The sequence below is a fragment of the Sorex fumeus genome, unplaced genomic scaffold (genome assembly GCF_029834395.1).
Source record: "Sorex fumeus unplaced genomic scaffold, SorFum_2.1 ptg000010l, whole genome shotgun sequence".
Classification (NCBI taxonomy): domain Eukaryota; kingdom Metazoa; phylum Chordata; class Mammalia; order Eulipotyphla; family Soricidae; genus Sorex; species Sorex fumeus.
In genome coordinates, this window is record NW_026606067.1 from 34,976,497 (window position 1) to 34,996,057 (window position 19,561).

General features: G+C 45.3%; 1 protein-coding gene across 4 annotated transcripts in view; it reads right to left on the reverse strand.

The window, feature by feature from the left end:
• Positions 1 to 19,561, reverse strand: part of TNIK (TRAF2 and NCK interacting kinase) — a 478,684-nt gene that overhangs the window by 112,714 nt on the left and 346,409 nt on the right. For all 4 annotated transcript variants that reach the window (XM_056110725.1, XM_056110723.1, XM_056110724.1 and 1 more), the window contains exons 10-12: positions 16,104 to 16,279; positions 10,836 to 10,902; positions 6,845 to 7,049 (exon numbers count right to left, since the gene is read on the reverse strand). In XM_056110725.1, the coding sequence (XP_055966700.1) occupies positions 6,845 to 7,049; positions 10,836 to 10,902; positions 16,104 to 16,279 (448 nt within the window). The remainder of the gene's footprint in view (positions 1 to 6,844; positions 7,050 to 10,835; positions 10,903 to 16,103; positions 16,280 to 19,561) is intronic.

Below are 19,561 nucleotides of genomic sequence, written 5' to 3' on the forward strand. Positions count from 1 at the left end.
GAACTGGATTTAGCAAGAAATTGAGAAGCAAGTTTGGTCCAGCTTTTGGCAGTGGACAAAATTCTTTCATTTTCATTTTCTGGGTTTATCCTCAGGACAGCTTCAGTGGTAAGAACCAGTTTTGTGGTATCTCCTTGTGGAGCACAGGAAGTAGGTGTGGGTCTGGGTTCTTAAGAGAGGCACTAGGGCATGCTGGTGTGGTACAGAGCCCTGATGTCCAAAGTGAAGACTTTTACTTCAAATCTATATCTCCTGACTACATTAGAGGTTGTTTCCTTTCCTCCCAAAGAGAAGACAGGAGTGTCTCTACCACACAAAAACATACTTGAAAATTTTTTTCTTTGTCATACAAATTAGTGATTGCTCCTCTCTTATAGGACCTTAAGCAGTGTTATGCAGAACTGGGCCATTAGCTCCATCCTGTGCTCAAATACTGAGTTTCCATGGTAACTATCAACATCTCCTTATTTCATTCTCCTTTTTGTCAGGCCTCTCTCCAGCTTCTCTGAGCTCTCAGAACTCAAGTATAGGATTTGTTCTCTTTTCAATGTAGTCATCTGTAACCAAACCCTAGTCATTCCCATTTTACCCCCCATCTTCCATCTATCTTCGATGGAAAAATCTACAAAATCCAATGACATAGTTGTCACTGCCACTGCCTATATCAAAGGCATCTTAACCTCTTTGCATTACCACCTTGACCTTACCCTCTTGGTTTCAAACCCAGTTCTCCACCCAAACACTACAGTCCAACATGAGGAACCCTTGTAACTGTCTGCTCTCCTTTGTCTGTGATGCTGAATCATACCATCTTCCCATTCCTCAAATTTGACATGCTACCCTCCCTCAAATGTGCCCACAACTCCCACTACACCAACCTACACCCAAAACACCATCCTCTCTGGTCCCATCTATCTTACCCTGGCTGGCGTTATTCCAACAACATCTCTTGCAACTGTCAATGTTTCATTAAAAAAAAATGCAGATGAGATAACAATTCCTGGATTGTCACTGGTGTCCTATAAGAATGAAATTTAAACCCCTTAATTTGGCCTCTGAACTTCAATGAAACCCTGCACCGGCTCTCTTGCCTAATGTCCCAGCAGACCCCCATGCCTTCCGCGTGAGTCTCCCACAGTAGCGCTCCATTCCTCCCAACACAGCGACATGGAAAAAATAATGAAGAGCATTTGGGTGACAATTTGCTGAATGCCTGTTTTCATCATAGATAGGGAAGACTACACTGCTGCTAGTGGTACTGTTGCTATAATCTCCCTTGCCATTTAATTAGAGTCTTTGGGATGGGGCAGTGACTTTTTTATTTTTTGCTTTTTGGGTCACACCTGGCAATGCACAGGGGTTACTCCTAGCTCTGTACTCAGGAATTCCCCCTGGCGGTGCTGAGGGGACCATATGGGATGCTGGGAATGGAACCCAGGTCAGCCACAGGCAAGGCAAACGCCCTACCTGCTGTGCTATTGCTCCAGCTCCAGGGGGCAATGACTTTTACCAGGAATTCAGGCACCTAATTCTGTGGTTCCATATGTCAGGTGAGGATGCAGTGTTCTCACATAGAGGACAGCTCACAATGACTTTTTACACTCTAAGTGTTTTCTCTATTACTACAGAAGGAGAAATCAAATACTGTTAAAAATTCTAGCAGTCTGTATTCAAACTGAGACCCATGTCATTCTCCAGCACTGCCTAAAACCAGAGAGCTATAAGACCCCAAGGGAGGACCACCATGCACCATCTTGGGAAACCAATGAATGCTGCCACTTTTGGTCTGGGTTACCCCAGTCAATCATTTTTCTTCCTCTCGTCTTGGGGAAGCAAGTGTGCCCTCATGAGCTCCACCTCTGTCATGGGATTCTTCTGATACCATAGTCAAGAGCTTACCGACCATGAGATTTTCCTGCTGACATAACAGTGTGCAGCTTCAGAATTGCAGAGACAAGGTAAGAATTTAATAAGTGTTTCAAGTGACAGCCTATAGGAATAGGAAAACAGTTTTTCCCTACCCGACCCTTAAAAAAATTGAGTCCAACATCCTTTGTTAGCCAGACACACAAAACCAGAGGCTTGAGGGATACATTTTGAGACCAGACTCTCATTTCATGTTTTAGTTACTTCTGTATCATTTACCAGTAAGATACTGGTGCATATTCCTTTTAATATTTTGTTTTGTTTTATTTTGTTCCAGCCACATCCAGTTGTTCTCACAGCTTACTCTGGACTCTGAGTTCAGGTCACTCAAGCCCTGTCCCCAATGTACTATCTCTTCAGCCCCATGATATTTCTCTTTTTTAAAAAAAAATCAGGGGAAAGAACCAAAGAATAATTTTTCTTATTGACTGTCTTTACAACTGGTTGACGATATCCTGTCTCAAAGGGCCTTCAATGAGTTTTTTTCAGTTGAAACACAATTCTCTGGAGAATAAAGTTGACTCCCATGGAGCGACTGCCGCTGGATGGATCAATTTTATTCCTTCCTGTGATTTAAAGATACTCTTCCCCAAATGATGGTTCTAGGAAGCACTCTAGGGTTACAGAAGGCAAGTAGAAAAATATATGTCACCTATATAATTTAAACACTTTGATCAAAGCTAGGGCTGGAGTGATAGCACAGCAGTAGGGCATTTGCCTTGCACGCAGCCAACATGGCCAACTCGAGTTCAATTCCTCTGCTCCTCTCGGAGAGCCTGGCAAGCTACTGAGAGTATCTTGCCTGCATGGAAGAGCCCAGCAAGCTACCCGTAACGTACTTGATATGCCAAACACAGTAACAACAAGTCTCATGATGGAGACGTTACTAGGCCTGCTCGAGCAAATTGATGAATAATGGGAGGACCGTGACTGTGATGGTGATCAAAGCTAAGCATCACCACAAATATTCTGCTCAAGTTTAGTCTGAAAACATGATCAGAGTGATGTAGGCAGGTAAATAGGGAAAGGCCCTTTGCAATGAAACAAAGTTTCAAGGAAGAATTCTAGGAATGATCCACCTTGTGGACACAGAAAACAAAGGCCTGATAAGATCATCCAAGACCATCCCAGACCCTGAGGATATAGGCCTTCTCCCCATGAAATTCCTCTTTTTTGGACCTCCCTTTCAATCTGGTTAACTCCAGTGATTCAGTCCAAAGAAGACCATCACCACTCCCAACCTCCCTGGTAACCTCCTTAGCAATGGACTTTTACCTAGGAAGAAGCCCCACGTGGGGGAAGGTTGGAGAAATCCTATAAAGGCCGCCTTGAACAAAGGAAGGGAGCACATATGCTGCCCGAGCCCATGAGCTGCTTGCATCCACGTTGTTGAGCTCATGTGGTTCCCAAGCACATGTGTCGCCCGCATCTCCCCCCTTGAGATGTGTACTTTCATGCTTTTGTGTCTAATGCTAGGATGTGTGTAGGGGCTCTCTCTCTCTCTCCACCATTGGAGAAGCCTGTGTTCTCTCTTGAGTATGTTTCTCTCTCTCTCTCTCTCTCTCTCTCTCTCTCTCTCTCTCTCCCTCCGCACCTAAAAATCCTCCAAATAAAATCTACTTGTTTCACTGCTTGTCTACTTCTGAAATTCCTTTCTGCAAGGAGAGACAAGAACCCAGTAACCCTGGGTCCCGGGTGGCAGAGACGGGTGGGGAGAAAGTGACCGTCTTTCTCCTCCCCACTTCACATAAGTCACCCGTGGGGCCCACCGACATCAAGAGTAGATGCCCTAACACTTGAGTCCTAGCCCCCAGCTCTGCCAGAGAGAGAAACAAGCTGTCCTTTATTTAGTCAAGTGGTAGAAATTTAAACTTCATTGAATAAAAATAGAAGAGCCTTTTCCCCCCGTTGATGGACAAATGCATTATCTTAATATTTTTTTGAAAATTGGGTGGCTCCTTTCTTTCTTTCTTTCTTTCTTTCTTTCTTTCTTTCTTTTGTTTTTGTCAACAACCAGCAGTGCTCGGAGTTTACTCTTGGCTGTGTGCTCAGCCATCAGTCCTGGTTGGCTCAGGGGACACGTATGGGGTTCCTGAAATCAAACTCAGGTTGGTCACATACAAGGCAAATGTCCTACACTCAAGTCCCTCAAATACATTTTCTTCAGTCTGGTGGCCACTATATCTCATCCTATGAGATAATTTACACAACATGCTGAATAAACTTCCTGTCATATGGTATGTCTTCAGATCTGCTATTCTAGCTACTTGAATTAAAAAAATACAAAACTGAAATCAAAACAGGAAATCTAAAAAGAATTTACCTAAACTAAATAATACAACATATTTCCTGAAAAGAACTTACATTAAAAGCATAAACAGAAAATACATTCACACAACATGTGTGTCTGTGTATATGTGTGTCTGGACACATATACACATTCTTCAGAAATCTTGAGTTCACATCCTTGAGTATTTTAGATGCTTTGTGGACTGCCAATGAGGATTTTCTAGAGTTACGGAGTTACGTGGTGTTTCTAGTTTGAAACTAAGTATAATCAATCACTAGGCAAGGAATGCACTAACCAGGCAGGGGACAGGCAAAAGGTGGATAATTTCCAGGATACAAGGCATTGTCAAGGTAGAGATCTTAGGAAATGCTCTCAGGAGGAGTAAACCACAAGGCAGGGAGGGCAGGATTGGGGACAGTGCCTCAGAGAGCTGCTCACCAGGCAATCAACTCAGAGCTTTGAGGAACAAGCCTGTCAGACAAATAGCAGAGGCCTTGGTGGAACCAGGACCAAGGTCACACTGGCTGGGGTGGACTAAAAGGGATGAAACCAGGACACAGTTGCAAGGAATATCTGCCAACTTCCCTGTGTGACCTCAGGAATCTGAGGTCAGGTGAGGCAGGCACCTCCGCTTTGTGGTTTCCTTCTGGAACAACCTCCCTGGCACCAGGATTCCCTTCAACCTGCCTCACCGCACAGCAATGCCTTTGTCTGTCTGCTTCTGGTGCCATCCTGAGAGCAGAAGAGAAGGGAACTTCCAAGTCCCTATGTGCTGAGAATTCATGCTGACAACAGACTTGTATCCTGAGATCAGGAAAGGCACTCCTGGCCCATTACTGCTTGCAGAGTTCACATGAGACGGTTTTGAGGTTCATCATTCAAAGTTGCTTAGAACTGTTCTTATCACTGAAGGTCTGACCTGAGTATTGGGATCAGAGAGACCTATGAGAGACCTACGTGCATTCTGCCTTGGTGTTTACCAGAACCATGACTGAAAAATGGTTACTTCCCCTCCCTCAGTTTCCCCCGTCAGATGGGTATTGTATGCACGTTGCCAGAGAGATCATGGATAAACATGAAGAGTTAATGATGATAACCTGGATAGAAACAAAGTTGTTTACCTGCTGCCTGGCACACACAAGTCATTTGCAAGTTGCATCCCTGGGTATTATCATCCTGCTGTCAGAGTTTCAGGCATGCAGAGACGTTTGGTGGGATGTTCTGCAGCCTGAAATGGAGGCCTCGCTGATTGAAACCAGGGAGGCTAAACCTGGATGTGTCCATTTAAAAGCAATCTGTTTCATGGCCCCACCCTTCGTGGCCACCCAATCAAGCAAGAGAATGGCCGTAAGTGGTCAAGGAAGAGCGTGACAGGGCTGGGGAGAACTGCACAATTACCTTCACTCTGGGGCAGTTAGTAGAGCTTTCACCTGCCACCAGCTTCTCCAGGAGCCCAGCTTTCTGGCGGCCTGACTGCCCAGAGGCCTGAGCATCGGACAGAGGAAGGAGACCTCTGAGCGCATTTGGGGAAAGGAGGCTGTAATGTTCAGCTAAGTGCACAAGGGTGGGAATCTCCTCGGAACGTGCCATGCAGGCCAAGTGTGGCTGTGGAACCGCGTCTTGCACAGAGCATCGCAACCACAGCTGGGAGGGAGAGCGTACACACACCCAACCGCACACATGCACCACACACTGCATGTACCCCCCACAAACTGCATTCACGTATGCGCGCACACGCGCACACACACACACACACACACACACACACATGCCAGCGGAAAAAGGGCTCGGATAATGCCTTCCTCAGAGTACAAGGAGTGACAAAGAAGCACCAATGACACATTTTCTATACCTGATATTCCATTTACCACCCTCGTTACTCCGGCTATTAGCCCAGTTCCCACCTCTCCATCATTGGCGCACACTGTTTTGCTCTTTCCCTCACGCCTGCAGGTACCTGAGGCATTGCTCTGTGTCCAGTTCTGTTCTAGGCACTTGGGCTACACCAGGGTGAAAGGGCCATCCCGCCTACCTTCTAGGGCCCAGCAAACAGCGCAGGGGTTGGGGTGCATGCAGAGTGCCCTGTCCCCAACTGCATGGCCTCCCGAGCCTTGCTAGCTGTGGCCCCTGAGGCCCCTGAGCACTGCTGGGTGTGGCCTGGTCATCCCAGCACCACGGCCTGCCCCAGCATCCTCGGGAATAGCCACAAGCTCTGTGTCCGGTGGGAATCAGTGGAAGTGACTCCTGGCTCCTCTGACCTGACCGGGGCTTGCAAACTCCCTCCACCAAAGGTCGGCCCCCCTGGCCAGCGGGGAGAGACAGACAGGAGCAGAGAAACGAAAGGCTCGGAGGGGTGAGGGGCAGTGGACACGCTGGGGAAAAGTGTGGATTTCCACGCGGGCGAGGGGCCCGACGACTGAGGAGCCTGACCCAGGCCTGGGGAGCCTGGCCCGCACCCGCGTTTCCCGGCGGCCGCACCAACCTCGCACCACCGGGCCCGGGAGGCCTCTGCTCACTAGGGCAGCAGGGCCTCGACCTCCTCTCCTGCAGCGTTGGGTTCAGGGCCTCGTGGCCGCGTGGCCGTGGTCAAGACGACCCGGCCCGGCCCAGTCTTGCGAGCGCCCTTACCTCCTCCAGCCGCCGGCGCTGCTCCTTCTGCTCCTCGATGCGTTTCTGCCGCTCGGCCAGCAGCTGCCTCTTGTGCTCCTCGTTCTCCCGCTGCTGCTGCTCCAGCTGCTGTCTCCGCAGCGCCTCCGAGCGCTCCTTGTTGGCCAGCTGCAGCCTCAGGAAGTCCCGCCGCAGAGTGGACTCGCCGGGCAGGTTCAGGATGGAGCTGTGGGCAGCAGAGAAGAGTTCAGGTCCTGGCCCAAGCGAGGAGCTGTGGCTCCCCGGGGCCTGGGGGCACCGGCCTGGGAACATAACTCAGACGCCCTTGAGGAACAAAGCTACAGGCTTGAGCACAAGCTCCTGGAGCCTGCCTCAATGCCTTGTCCCCCTCTCCCCCCCATCCCAAGGGACAGTCAAGCTCAGAAGTGAGTGCTCCGTCGTCGTTTCCGGAGCGACCACTGCAAATCAGCGGGCTGCATCCTGATGGGATTGGTAAGGTCCCAGGGTCACATCACAGACAATGCAACTCTCTGTTTTGAAGATTTCGGAGAATGTTCTCCTTTTTCTGGATAAGGGATGCGAGCACAGAGCCAGCAAATGAACACGAAGGTTTGAGGACACTAAGGGGTCTCCACCACTTGGAGCAGGGGGTTACTCTCATAGAATAGCTCCCGGACTCCTGGAACCGACCCCAGGATGCAATCCCAGACAGGCTGTCCAGGATGGGTGGGCCAGGGGGTGAAAGAGCCTCAGCCCTGGATGACATGAGGCAGGACTTTCTCCTCTTTGTCGCTATCCAGAACACTGGTGTTGTCGCTGGCGGCAACACCAGTAAAGATTAGGTAGTTCATGTGGTTACAGACATACAGGGTGCATGCAGGTCTTTAATTCATCTCACTGACTCGAAGCCTTTAAGGCATCCCATAAGCCTCCGTTTCTCTGTTGTAAAATGGTGATTGTGCAAGTGTGTATTTGTGTGAGTGTATGTGTGTGTGTGTGTGTGTGTGTGTGTGTGTGGTGCATGCATGTACCCAGGGAAAATAGAAATCAAAATGCCAGAAAACACCACAGAGAAGTTCCACAGATGTGTCTGGTGGTTGGGGGTGGTGGGGGTTGTACATCACTCACCTCTAACGGTGTGAGCACAAAGTTTCAGGCTCCGTGGTCATGCCTAGCAGCCACGTGGTGGGGGTCATGAAAATGGCTCAGATCCTTAATATGAATCCAGCTGTTTTGATTTTTCTGCCAGTGTTGACTTGACATTAATATTTCAAGTCAGTGTTTCTCAACTATGGTCCCCTGGGCCCCCTCTGAGCTCCCAGGATATTCCAAGGAGAGCCCGAGGTGAAGATCATGTCAATAGAAGGCATGACATGAGACTAGGGGAAGAATCAGTTGGACCAGGGAAACAAGAAAGGGCTGAGAAATGCTACTTTAAATAATCATTGGGCATCTCCTGTGGAGCAGGCTCTGTGTTTGATTAGAGTGGATATAGCTGCAGTTAAATAAGCTCTCTCTATGGGGAACATAGACACCAGCTAACTTGAGAAACAATCATGATCATAATTTTAGGCATGAGTAGTCTCTGAAGGAGATACAAGTAGTGATAGATAAGCCGAGGTAAGGCTCGTTGACCAGGGGAAAGCTCTCTGAGGTCAGACTGATGAGCCAAGGCTTAGATGCGGCCTTGGTTGGGGAGGTGGAGCAGGAGGAGCCTTCAGGCATTCCAGGGCATGTGGTGGGGAACGAGGAGTGTGATTCCTGCGAGGACCAGGGCCACGGTCATCTTCCCGTGTCAAACGCCTGAAGATAGAGCAATGGGAGAGGGGTGGAGGCAGCCCATATGGGAGGTGGTGCAGGCCACCTGGGTGAGCTTGAGAGAAGACAGTCTGAAGGGGACATGAGGGCAAGCCAGTGCCCCGTGGGCTTTGGATAGGCTCTGGGTAGGGCAAAGGGGACTGAGCCTGGGGGATGCAGTGACTATGCCCAAGGGCCTCTCACAGATGGACAGACTGTTTCGTGAGGGATGCCTTCCACATGCTTGCACTGGGGCAGAGTGATGTGGATACCTGGTGTGGGGAGGGGATTTGGTGGCAGTTATTTGTTTTGAAAAGTTATTATTAAGCTAATGAAGTTAATATTATTATTATGCTATTATTAAGTTTAATATTTTATTATTATTCATCAGGAAATACAGCAGTAAAATACCCCAGAAAGACCTTGCTTAGATGTCTGTTGATAGAGATTGTCAGATTACATTAATTAGTCTCATTGAAAGCTCTCAGTCTCTGGGTTGAACTCTAAACCAGTCTCCAAGGGTGGGGCACTGAACCAACGACAGGTGACCTGTGCTGTGGAGTGACTCAATCAGCAACTCTGTGCATGACCTGGTTTGCCACCCTTGGGCTGTCACCTCATTTCTAAAATGAGATAACTGTAGTCCCCTTTTTTTTCCTTTGGAGTTCATGAAGATTAATTAGCAGAGTGTACAAGCTGGACTTGGCACAGGAACTTTGCTAGGATACAGCAACATATCACAATTAGAGCAGTGTTGAGGCATGCCTAGGACAGCTCACTAAAAGAAACCTAGCATGCATCCGTGCAAATGATTATGAATACAAGGTGACTCAGCTCTAAGGAGAGAATCAGAAGGGCTGGCATGACCATCTGGGTGAGCTTGGCAAAAGCAGGGTTCAATTGGTATTTGTTCCCTTGCCTTGTAATAATGTCCATTTTCTTTCTTTTTAAATTTTCTGTTTTTTGTTTGTTTGTTTGTTTTTGGACCACACTCAGCAGTGCTCAGGGATTACTCCAGGTTCTGCACTCAGAAATTACTCCTGGTGTATTTGATGGACTAGATGGGATGCTGGAGATTGAATCCAAGTGCAAGGCAAGCACCCTACCAGCTGTACTATTGCTCTGGCCCCAGAATATTCATTTCCTTTGTCACTGGTTGACAGTCATTATTTTATGTAGCAAAAGAGAGGAGCAGTTCGGCACACAAAGTACCAGATGGGAAGAATTCTTTTTCAGTTCGGCTTCCTGAGAGTCCTTGGGGTATGTGGGGGACCCTGTGTAGGCCCAGTCATTCCCGCTACTGGTTGTTTAGCAATAATTCAGTTTGAAAGTTCTACTCAGTAATGAGTGTGCATGAAACCATGTGAGCACATGGGCCTTGATTTCTTGTAAATAACTGTTTAAAATGAAGACTAGCAGGAAGTCAAGCGAAACCCATGAGTGAATACAGCAGGATTTGCTTCTGTCCTCCAGCATGTGACAACAGGAGTGGACATAGAGTTCCTATTTAGAGATTTCCTCTAATATATATATATATATATATATATATATATATACATATATATATATATATATCTTTGGGTCACACCGGCGATGCTCAGGGGTTACTCCTGGCTTTGCACTCAGGAATTACTCCTGGCAGTACTTGGGGGACCATATGGGATGTTGGGAATCGAACCTGGGTCAGCCGCGTGCAAGGCAAATGCCCTGCCCGCTGTTCTATTGCTCCAGCCCCTAGAGTATAATTTGATTTCTGGAAAATCAGTTCCTTTTGTATTCTCCTGTAGCAAAACTAAATGGGCTTGTGACAAGGATAATGGCTGCTAGACTGGGCTTTTGGAGGGAGGAGGTCACAAAGTGAATAACTGAAGTCTAAAACGCCACTGAGATCTCCAGCCAGTTGCAGTTTTAGGTCCTTTTAGTCATGTGTCCCTCAGTTAATTGCCTGCTACCTGGTCTACATGTTATATAGGCGAGGAAACAGGCTCTTGAATAGAGACCATAAATCTTGGGGGACAAGATAAAGACTTTCTTTTTCATTATTTTCCTGAGTGTGCCAAAAAAAATTTCCCCAAATTAATGAGTGTGTTTACGGCAATAAATTATGTAGGACCACCTGCTAGAGCCTTCGAAATGGATCAATAAATCAAAAGAAGAATGAATTTCACACACACAATTCAGAACATGGAAAGTGGGGATGTGTCTTCTTGCCTACCTGGGCTCTCCCGAGTCGTTATCCTCCTCTTCCTCCTCACTGCCGCTGTACTCGTACTCTGTCTCATCTGCAGAGACTCACAGGAGGTTAGTGCCAAGAAAATGCTGCAGCTCAGATGAGGCCAAACCCCTTATTTTGCATATGAGTAGTCTGAGGGCTAAAGAGTTCTCACTAGCATAGAGTTGAGAGAGAGTCCAGGCCTTGTGTGTGTCCAACCCCCTCCCCCCCCCCACACACACACACACTGCTCACACACCTGGATTCCATGAGGTAAATATAACTAAAATAGTTAGACTGTCCCAAGTGACTGCAGCTATCTCTCCTTAGTGTCTCATATTCACTCAAACACAATGACAAATCAATTAAGATAAAACTTTTTCATATGTTTGAACTCCCATGATAAGACCACTCAAACCAATTTTTCCAGTGGTCCACTACTGACAGTATTAATCCTTTTAAAAGTAGGAGTTGTATTAGAACTTATATGGATTCACAAACTGACTTTAACTACCTTGATACATAAAAGAAAGATTGACCACTCTGTTGACATTCATTTAATTCAGTAATATGTTAAGCAAGATCATATGCAATAATGAATAAAACTGTGTGTTTTTATTCCAGAGGAGATCAAATGGACAAGGTGGAGAAGGAAATAATCAGAGTTTAGGAAAATGAGTTTGGTTTTACTGGGTGTCTCCCAAGCTGCATTTTATCTGTGGCCTTACATTTATTCCTCCTAACAATCATTTTATATAACACTCACTTTTCAAACAAAGATTTTAGATTATAAGAGATGAAGCAGAATGACCAATACCATCTCATTAAATAAAAGGTCAATCTGACATTTGGATTCAGAATCAATCCAGAATTTTTCCAACTCCATACTGGTGTTCTTTTCAAAGTATTATATACTAAACAGAAGAACATAAAAAAGTAATGAGATATTAGGAAAAGGAGCAGCTAAATCTACAGGTCATAATGGGGAAAGAGTATAGCAAACTTTTGCAGAGGAACTGAGCAGAGGAACAGAGGAACTGACCCTCGGGAGGGTCAGTGCCCACTTCCAGGGAATGGCAGATGGAAACAATGGAGGGAAGAGTCCGAGTAACATAATCACATGAGTTATGCTGAGGTTTCAGCACATGGCATGCTCAGGAAACAATGAGTCACAAGAAGATAGTTGTCCGGGTGAGAAAACCCGATCAGAGAATGAGTGACAGATCTGATACAGTGTGCTGCTCCCTATACAGACCTGTTGAGAAGATCTGTCTGGATATTAGTGTCACTGTCACTGTCACTGTCCTCCCGTTGATCAGCGATTTGCTCGAGCGGGCCCAGTAACGTCTCCATTGGAGACTTTGTTGTTACTGTGTCTGGCATATCGAATACATCACGGGTAGCTTGCCAGGCTCTGCCATGCGAGCGAGATACTCTCGGTAGCTTGCCGGGCTCTTCGAGAGGGGTGGAGGATAGCACAGTGGTAGAGCGTTTGCCTTGCATGCGGCCAACATGGATATTAGTGAGACTTTATTTTTTTATTTTTACTTTTTTTTTTTGCTTTTGGGGTCACACCTGGCGGTGCACAGGGGTTACTCCTGGTCCTGCACTCCGGAATTACACCTGGCGGTGCTCAGGAGACCATATCGGACACTGGGAATCAAACCCAGGTTGGCCGAATGCAAGGCAAACGCCCTACCACTGTGCTACCACTCCAGCCCCTAGTAGTGAGACTTTAAGGAAGAGTCTTTAAGCAAGAGAGGAGGTCACACCACTGTTGCCCCATCATAACCGTGGGCTTTTGCTCACAACCTTCACCATGTTTATGAGTCAATAAAAAAACTGAAATGGCAATTTGGGTATGTTACCACCAAGAGGCAGCAATCACATAAAAGTAGCTATAGATTTGATGATAAATGTGAACATGCCTGAATTCTGTAGTAGTTAGTTGCTATTGAAGGGATAATGAAAAGAAGACAAAAGTGTTGACTTCAAATGTATTTGTGAAAAATTGCTTATTTATTTGTTCATATATTTAGATGTATATCAAGTTCGGGCAATTTATTTAAGTATTATAGGAGTGATAGCATAGTGGTAGGGCGTTTGCCTTGCGTGTAGCCAACCCGACCAACCTGGGTTCGATTCCTTCTCCCCTCTCAGAGAGCCTGGCAAGCTACTGAGAGTATCTCGCCCACACAGCAAAGCCTGGCAAGCTCCCCGTGACGTATTCGATATGCCAAACATAAATAATAACTTGTAATAACAAGTCTCACGATGGAGATGTTACTGGGCCCGCTCGAGCAAATCGATGAACAGCAGGAGGACAGTGATAGAGAGTGATTATCAAAATAGAAAGAAAAAGAATTTTTTTAGAGTGTTTTAATATTCCACATTAAAAGCTTAATATTTCAAAGTTTCCTGAAATTAATGAACAGGGACTTCAAAGTAAAATGCAGAAATTTTATCTATTAAAGGAAATTATAGCAAGGCAAAGCAGCACACAATTAATCCAATTACTTCTACTCTCTAGTGTAAAACCTTCATTTGTCAGGTTCCTCAATTTTAATACTTCATCAGAGTCTGGTTTGATTGCTTTTATATTACTGACTTAAATTAGCATGTGTCAACATATCTTAGGAGAAAAATATCAGGTAAAAAATCATAAGGCTATACATATTAAAATTCATTGATTTTTCCAAACCCGATGATGGAGTGACTAAGAAAGTAAAAAAAGGGTCAGAAGGACCATATTAAATCATTTGTCCAAACTGAGAAAATGGAATGAGACCTCCTTTAATCTCTATCCATTTTGGAAAAGAGGATAAAATTGAGGGCTTCTGGTGGCTTTAAAACTAAACAGAATTAGGTTCCTTGAATTACCTTATTATTCTTGAGCATATCTACTACTAGGAATTTTTTTCCTTTACTGTATAGAGAATGATCACATTAAAACTATGTTTATGAGAGTGAGTTCTGAGTCACAATCAGGAATCTGTGCCCCAAAGATGTGGAAATAACTCAAGGCACAAGCTTTACCTGTTTTTCCTTTAAAGGTTAAGGACAAAGATATCTTGAATTCTCAAAAAGAAACCCTTAATAATACTGAGAAATCAGAGGTTGGTAATGTATTGTCTAAAACTAACATCTAACATTTAGTGCATATGTATTTGTGCCAGTCAGCAATGAAACATTTTATAATCATGAACTTAATTTGCCTTTTCAATATGCCAGGCAATAGTGACTTTAATGGGGTTACCACTTCTATTTTGAAGATGAAAAACTAGGGTGAAGTACATTTAACTACAAACGGATATAGCTGGAATTTGAACTCAGTATTTCAGTCTGAAAATAAGAATATGAGAATTTAATCAACTATACACTCACAGTGACCTTTAATTTAAAGTTGGCTTTAAATGATTGCAAGACTGACACACCATCTTAAAATATTTCCTTGGGCAGGAGAAATAGTACAGAGATTAAGGTAGATTGCATGTGAACAATGCAATCTGTTCCCTGGCAAAGCATGTGGACAACCAAGCACTACCAGGAGTGATCCCTGAGTGCAAAGCCAGGAATAAGCCCTGAGCACTGCTTGGTGTGGTCCTAATACTCCTATTATGTATGTGCACATATGTATGCATAGATAAGTATATATTTTTAAGACATTGACTTCATGGCGTAGCCCAAGACCAACCCTAATACTGTGGTCCTGGGAAAATCATTCTTATGACTCACAGACCTTGCCTTGACTGTTCCTTCTGAAGTCTACCCTCACTCTTCTTGGGTTCAAGTTGTCACTTCCTCCCTCTCCATCCTCTAAGCCTTGCTGGGGGTCTCCTTTTAGGCTAGGTTTCCTGACCTTCAGCTCCCGAATCTAAGCTGATGATCTTTCGGGAGTCAGCTGGGTGGGCTGCAGAAGAACCACAGCCCCTGAGCCTCCTGTGAGAATTTCCCTCTCTGCAGTCCTTGCTGACGTCACTGGTTCAGACGCCCACAGTATCCCTGGCACCCAGTTCCCAGATCCCACTTAGCCATATCGCAGAGATAGGAAATAAGGGAATGAAAATAAAAAGGGGGCGCACCCCTTGTCCTGTGCTACCTCCCACCTCCCACCGGTCCTTTTAAGACTGAAGAACAGGGATGAAAACAGAAGAGGATGAAAGGGAGGAAAAGCATCCACATTTCTCCCTCCTTACTCCCGGACTTCCTCCCTCCCTTGCTCTCCCCATGCCTTGGACTCTCTTAACCTACATGCTTATCCCCACATGTTCTTATGAGCCCAGCTTCCTCCCAACCAACATCTGTCTGCCAGCTAGGGAGAGATTTCTCCTCACCCCTTTCCTCATTTCTCGCCTTCTCTACTTTCCAATTTGTATAAAATCTGTCCTGGACCACATGTTTTCCCACATGGTCAGGAGATTCAGAGATTTTTAAGGACTATTCAAACTGCTGGGGTACGGTCCCAGACCCCAAGTTCGAACTCAGATTCTTTCCAGAAAGGAAAGGAAAAGATGGTCTAGTATAATCAGTAGTCATATGAAACTTAATCCAGAAGATAAAGTGAAGTATTAAATGATCTATTAACTTAATCTTCTATGCTCTACCCAGTAAGCCTGGAAACCTCCTTTATATCACAATAGCTACAAGAAAATTCATTTGGATTTCTCACTGTCACTGTCACTGTCCTCCCGTTGTTCATCAATTTGCTCGAGCGGACCCAGTAACGTTTCCACTGTGACACTTGTTACTGTGTTTGGCATACTGAATACATCACAGGGAGCTTGCCAGGTTTGGCCGTGAGGGCGAGATACCCTCAGTACCTTGCCGGGCTCTCCGAGAGGGGTGGATTTCTTAATGAAACAAAAATGAGTATCAAGGCACAGAAACTGAAATGATAAAGACTGCCAATACAGAAAAATGCCAATTTAGATTTTGGAGGGTTTGGGAATTTATAGTCCTCTAAACATGAATAATGATTGGAATTTAGAGACGAACTTATTCCATTAAACCACTTCAGAGTTGCATTCCCTATGACTTCTTATGCAGTGCCTGGAAAAGGGAATCTTTCTCACTAGTCTATTCTCTTATCAAAGGGTTCATTGTGCAGTTTCACCCTATTGAACCCCACTGGCTGCAATCTCCGAGGCAGCCCCTCACATTACAGAATCATGCAGCCCCATGCGGAAGCCCCAGAGATGTTGAAAGACATCAAGAACCCCCAACTCAGTCCATCTCTTGTAGTCCTAGTTGAAGTACAAATGTTCTGCTAACCTTTCTCTCCTCGTTTCTTCTTTGTCCTGTCGATGTGGTCCTTGAGCTGGATACGGACCTGCCTCTCATTAGGTTGGTCTCGGATAAAGGGATGCTTCATCAGTTGTTCTGTGGCTGGCCTCTGACTGTGATTCTTCACCAAGCAGCTCTCAATAAATGACTGAAATTTTTTTGACCTGCCAGACAAAGGAGGCAGACACACAGATAAGAGATTCCAAAGAGAAGGGAAGAAATTGCTTTTTGAAATGCTAGAAATAAATTTTAAAAAATTTAGTCCACCCAGGCACCAACCGTTTATAAAGCATATCCCCTCCTTATTAGGCACAATGGAGCCTGGTGGCATCACGACCATCCATACCTCATTAGGCAGCACAGTTACTGCATACATGAGGAGACCTGTGCAGCAGCTATATGCAGTATCACACAGGTATGCAGGCGGAATGAGAGAAGGGAAAGATAACTATGGAAACTAGAACTGGGAGGTCTACTGGAGCTATTCAGGGGAAAGGACAGTTCAGACAGAAAAGAAAAGAAAAACACAAGCCAGGAGCACACTAGGTGCCAGGGGACATTTGAGCAAGTTGCCTCAATGAGGAAGAAAATAAGTAAAGTAAGTAAGTAAAGGCCCTCCCGTTGATCGTCGATTTGCTCGAGCGGGCCCAGTAACGTCTCCATTGGAGACTTTGTTGTTACTGTGTCTGGCATATCGAATACTCTCGGTAGCTTGCCGGGCTCTCCGAGAGGGGCGGAGGAATCGAACTCGGGTCGGCCATGTTGGCTGCATGCAAGGCGAACGCCCTACCGCTGTGCTATCGCTCCAGCCCGAGGAAGAAAATAGCTCAGATAAAGCAAAACCAAGGCTGTAATGGTCATGGGGAGGAAATTTATTTATTTACTTATTTTTAATTTTTTAAAAAAAATTTATTTTTAATTATTTTTATTAGTGAAACACCATGTGGTACAGTTGTAGACTTACAAAATTCTGTGTTTGGGTTTCAGTTATACAATGACCCAGTACCCATCCCTCCACCAGTGCTCATGGGGAGGAAATTTTGTAGAAATCAGCAAGATTCTTATATAGTAGACTTCTATGATTGGGCACATATTTTTAATTTTTAAATTAAAATTTAAAATGCGATAGCACAGCGGGTAGGGCGTCTGCCTTGCATGCAGCCAACATGGCCGACCCGAGTTCGATTCCTCCGCCCCTCTCGGAGAGCCCGGCAAGCTACCGAGAGTATTCGATATGCCAGACACAGTAACAACAAAGTCTCCAATGGAGACGTTACTGGGCCTGCTCGAGCAAATCGATGATCAACGGGAGGGCCTTTACTTTACTTTACTAAATTAATTTTTTGGGCCCACACCCTGCTTCTCAGGAGTCACTCCTGCTGTGCACTCTGGAACTGCTCTTGGTAGATTCAGGAAATCATATGGAATGTCAGGTACTGAATCCGGGTCAGTCACGTGCAAGACGAATACCCTACCTGCGGTATTATTGCTCTGGGTTCCTGGCACATACTTTTTAAACTGCCAATTTCAGAACCATTTTTGAACTTTGCTTCCTTTTCGTAAGGGTCGTTCTAACAGTGGTTCAATAAAAAAGTTTTAACAAAGAATAGAATGCATATGTATATTTGCTATCAACAGATGGACTTGGAAACGGAAATTGAAGGGAAATCTAAGTTTGTACCAAGAAGGAATTTCTCTCTCTCTTTAGAGAGGCATGATGTCCACAAAGATAAGCCGTGTGCAAAAGACCCACAGGGGCAGAGAGAGCTGGGAAGTGATATCAGGTCTCACTGATTAAGGATTATTAAGGCACTGAGTTCACAAGGTGGTAGAAATTAGTGATGAACTTTTAGCTATGAGTCACGAACTGGGTATCTATGTGCTCTGAAAGTTACACCTGTCCCGCATCATAAATTAATTAAACTCACGACTCTATAAAATTGTTCACGACTCGAAGGCTTGCGCCAAGGGTTCTTTATTGGCAGCACATCAGATCATCTGGAGAGACGGGTGACCCTTAGTCACCTTTCTCATCTGCATCCTCCTGTCTGGTGCTCACCCTGTTCAGAACAGAAGCCATGTAGTGCCCTCTGTCTCCCTCCTGTGGAACGTTGTGGAACGACAGGAGCAGATCCCAGGAGCCAGTCTTTTGTCCAGCCTCCCTGCAGACCTTGTATAAGTGTTTCAGGCCTGTAACACTCCTTCCTCATCATTCTGGAAAGAATGTGAGCAAGTTCTCCAAGACTCAAATGTGAGAGAGGACTCGTCTGTGCACCGCCTCTATTTCAGCCCAAGTCAAAGGGGTTTCTTGCTAAAGTACTGAATTATTGTTCTTTTTTTTCTCCCCCTCTCCCTAAATGGTTAAACTATGTTTGAGTTTTTCAACTATCTTATATAGAGGTCAAAATCACTGCTAGCCTTGGCGTCATCCAGGGATAGGTAGGATTTGCTCTGGACTAGAAATAGTGATGGCAGGATGGATATTTTATGTACCTTCTTGTGAAGTTCTGCAGCTAAGCCATATGCCTGAGTCACGTGACTGCATCATCTTAGTGGCAACCTGACGGCCCTTAAGTGCTTGATGAAGGAACGAATGTGTGAAGGCTAGGATGAAAGTTCTGTATGATGCTACATTCAGACCTGCCCTTGCGAAAAACAGAGACAGAGGTTTGGAGACGAAATGGGATTTAATACATTTTCCTTTGTCGGTTTGATCTGATAAGACTGTGTAGGTATAACTATGAGAGCATCTAAAGAGAGATTTGGCAAAAGCACAAAAAGCCAACAACCTCTAATGAAATAATGGACCCCTCTAAGGAATAAGCAGAAGAGAATGAGGTTAACCTACATACGGAAAAAGACAGACTCCATACAGCACTTTTCGAGCATAAATAATCAGTGTTAGACAAGAACAACAAATTAAAACAAAGTTCTTGAATAGTCACAAGGCATGGAAATGCTGCTTTGCTTTTTCCTGCTTGTAACTAAAAGAAAGTACTCTCTTCTTCTTTTTATCACTTCACTTCACTTAACTTCCCGTTAGTCGTCGATTTGCTCGAGCGGGCGCCAGTAACGTCTCCATTTGTCCCTGTCGCGTGCTAGTGTAGCCCAATGGCATCTCTTCGCTCCGGGAACATGGAGGGCCTCAAACCGATCGTTCATGATCTTGACAAAGAAGTCTGACCATCTGGTAGGTGGGCGGCCACGCGGTCTCTTGACATCCCGTGGAATCCAATCAGTAACAGCTCTAGTCCAACGGTTGTCTTTAAATCTCATTACGTGACCAGCCCATCTGATTTTCGACACCTTGGCATATGAGACAGCGTCCCTGATCCTTGATCGTCGACGGATGTCAGAACTCCGGATTCGTTCTCTCATTTGAGTGAAACGTGATATTCCAAGCATAGCTCTTTCTATTCTTCTTTGGGAGACCTGAATGGCGTTCT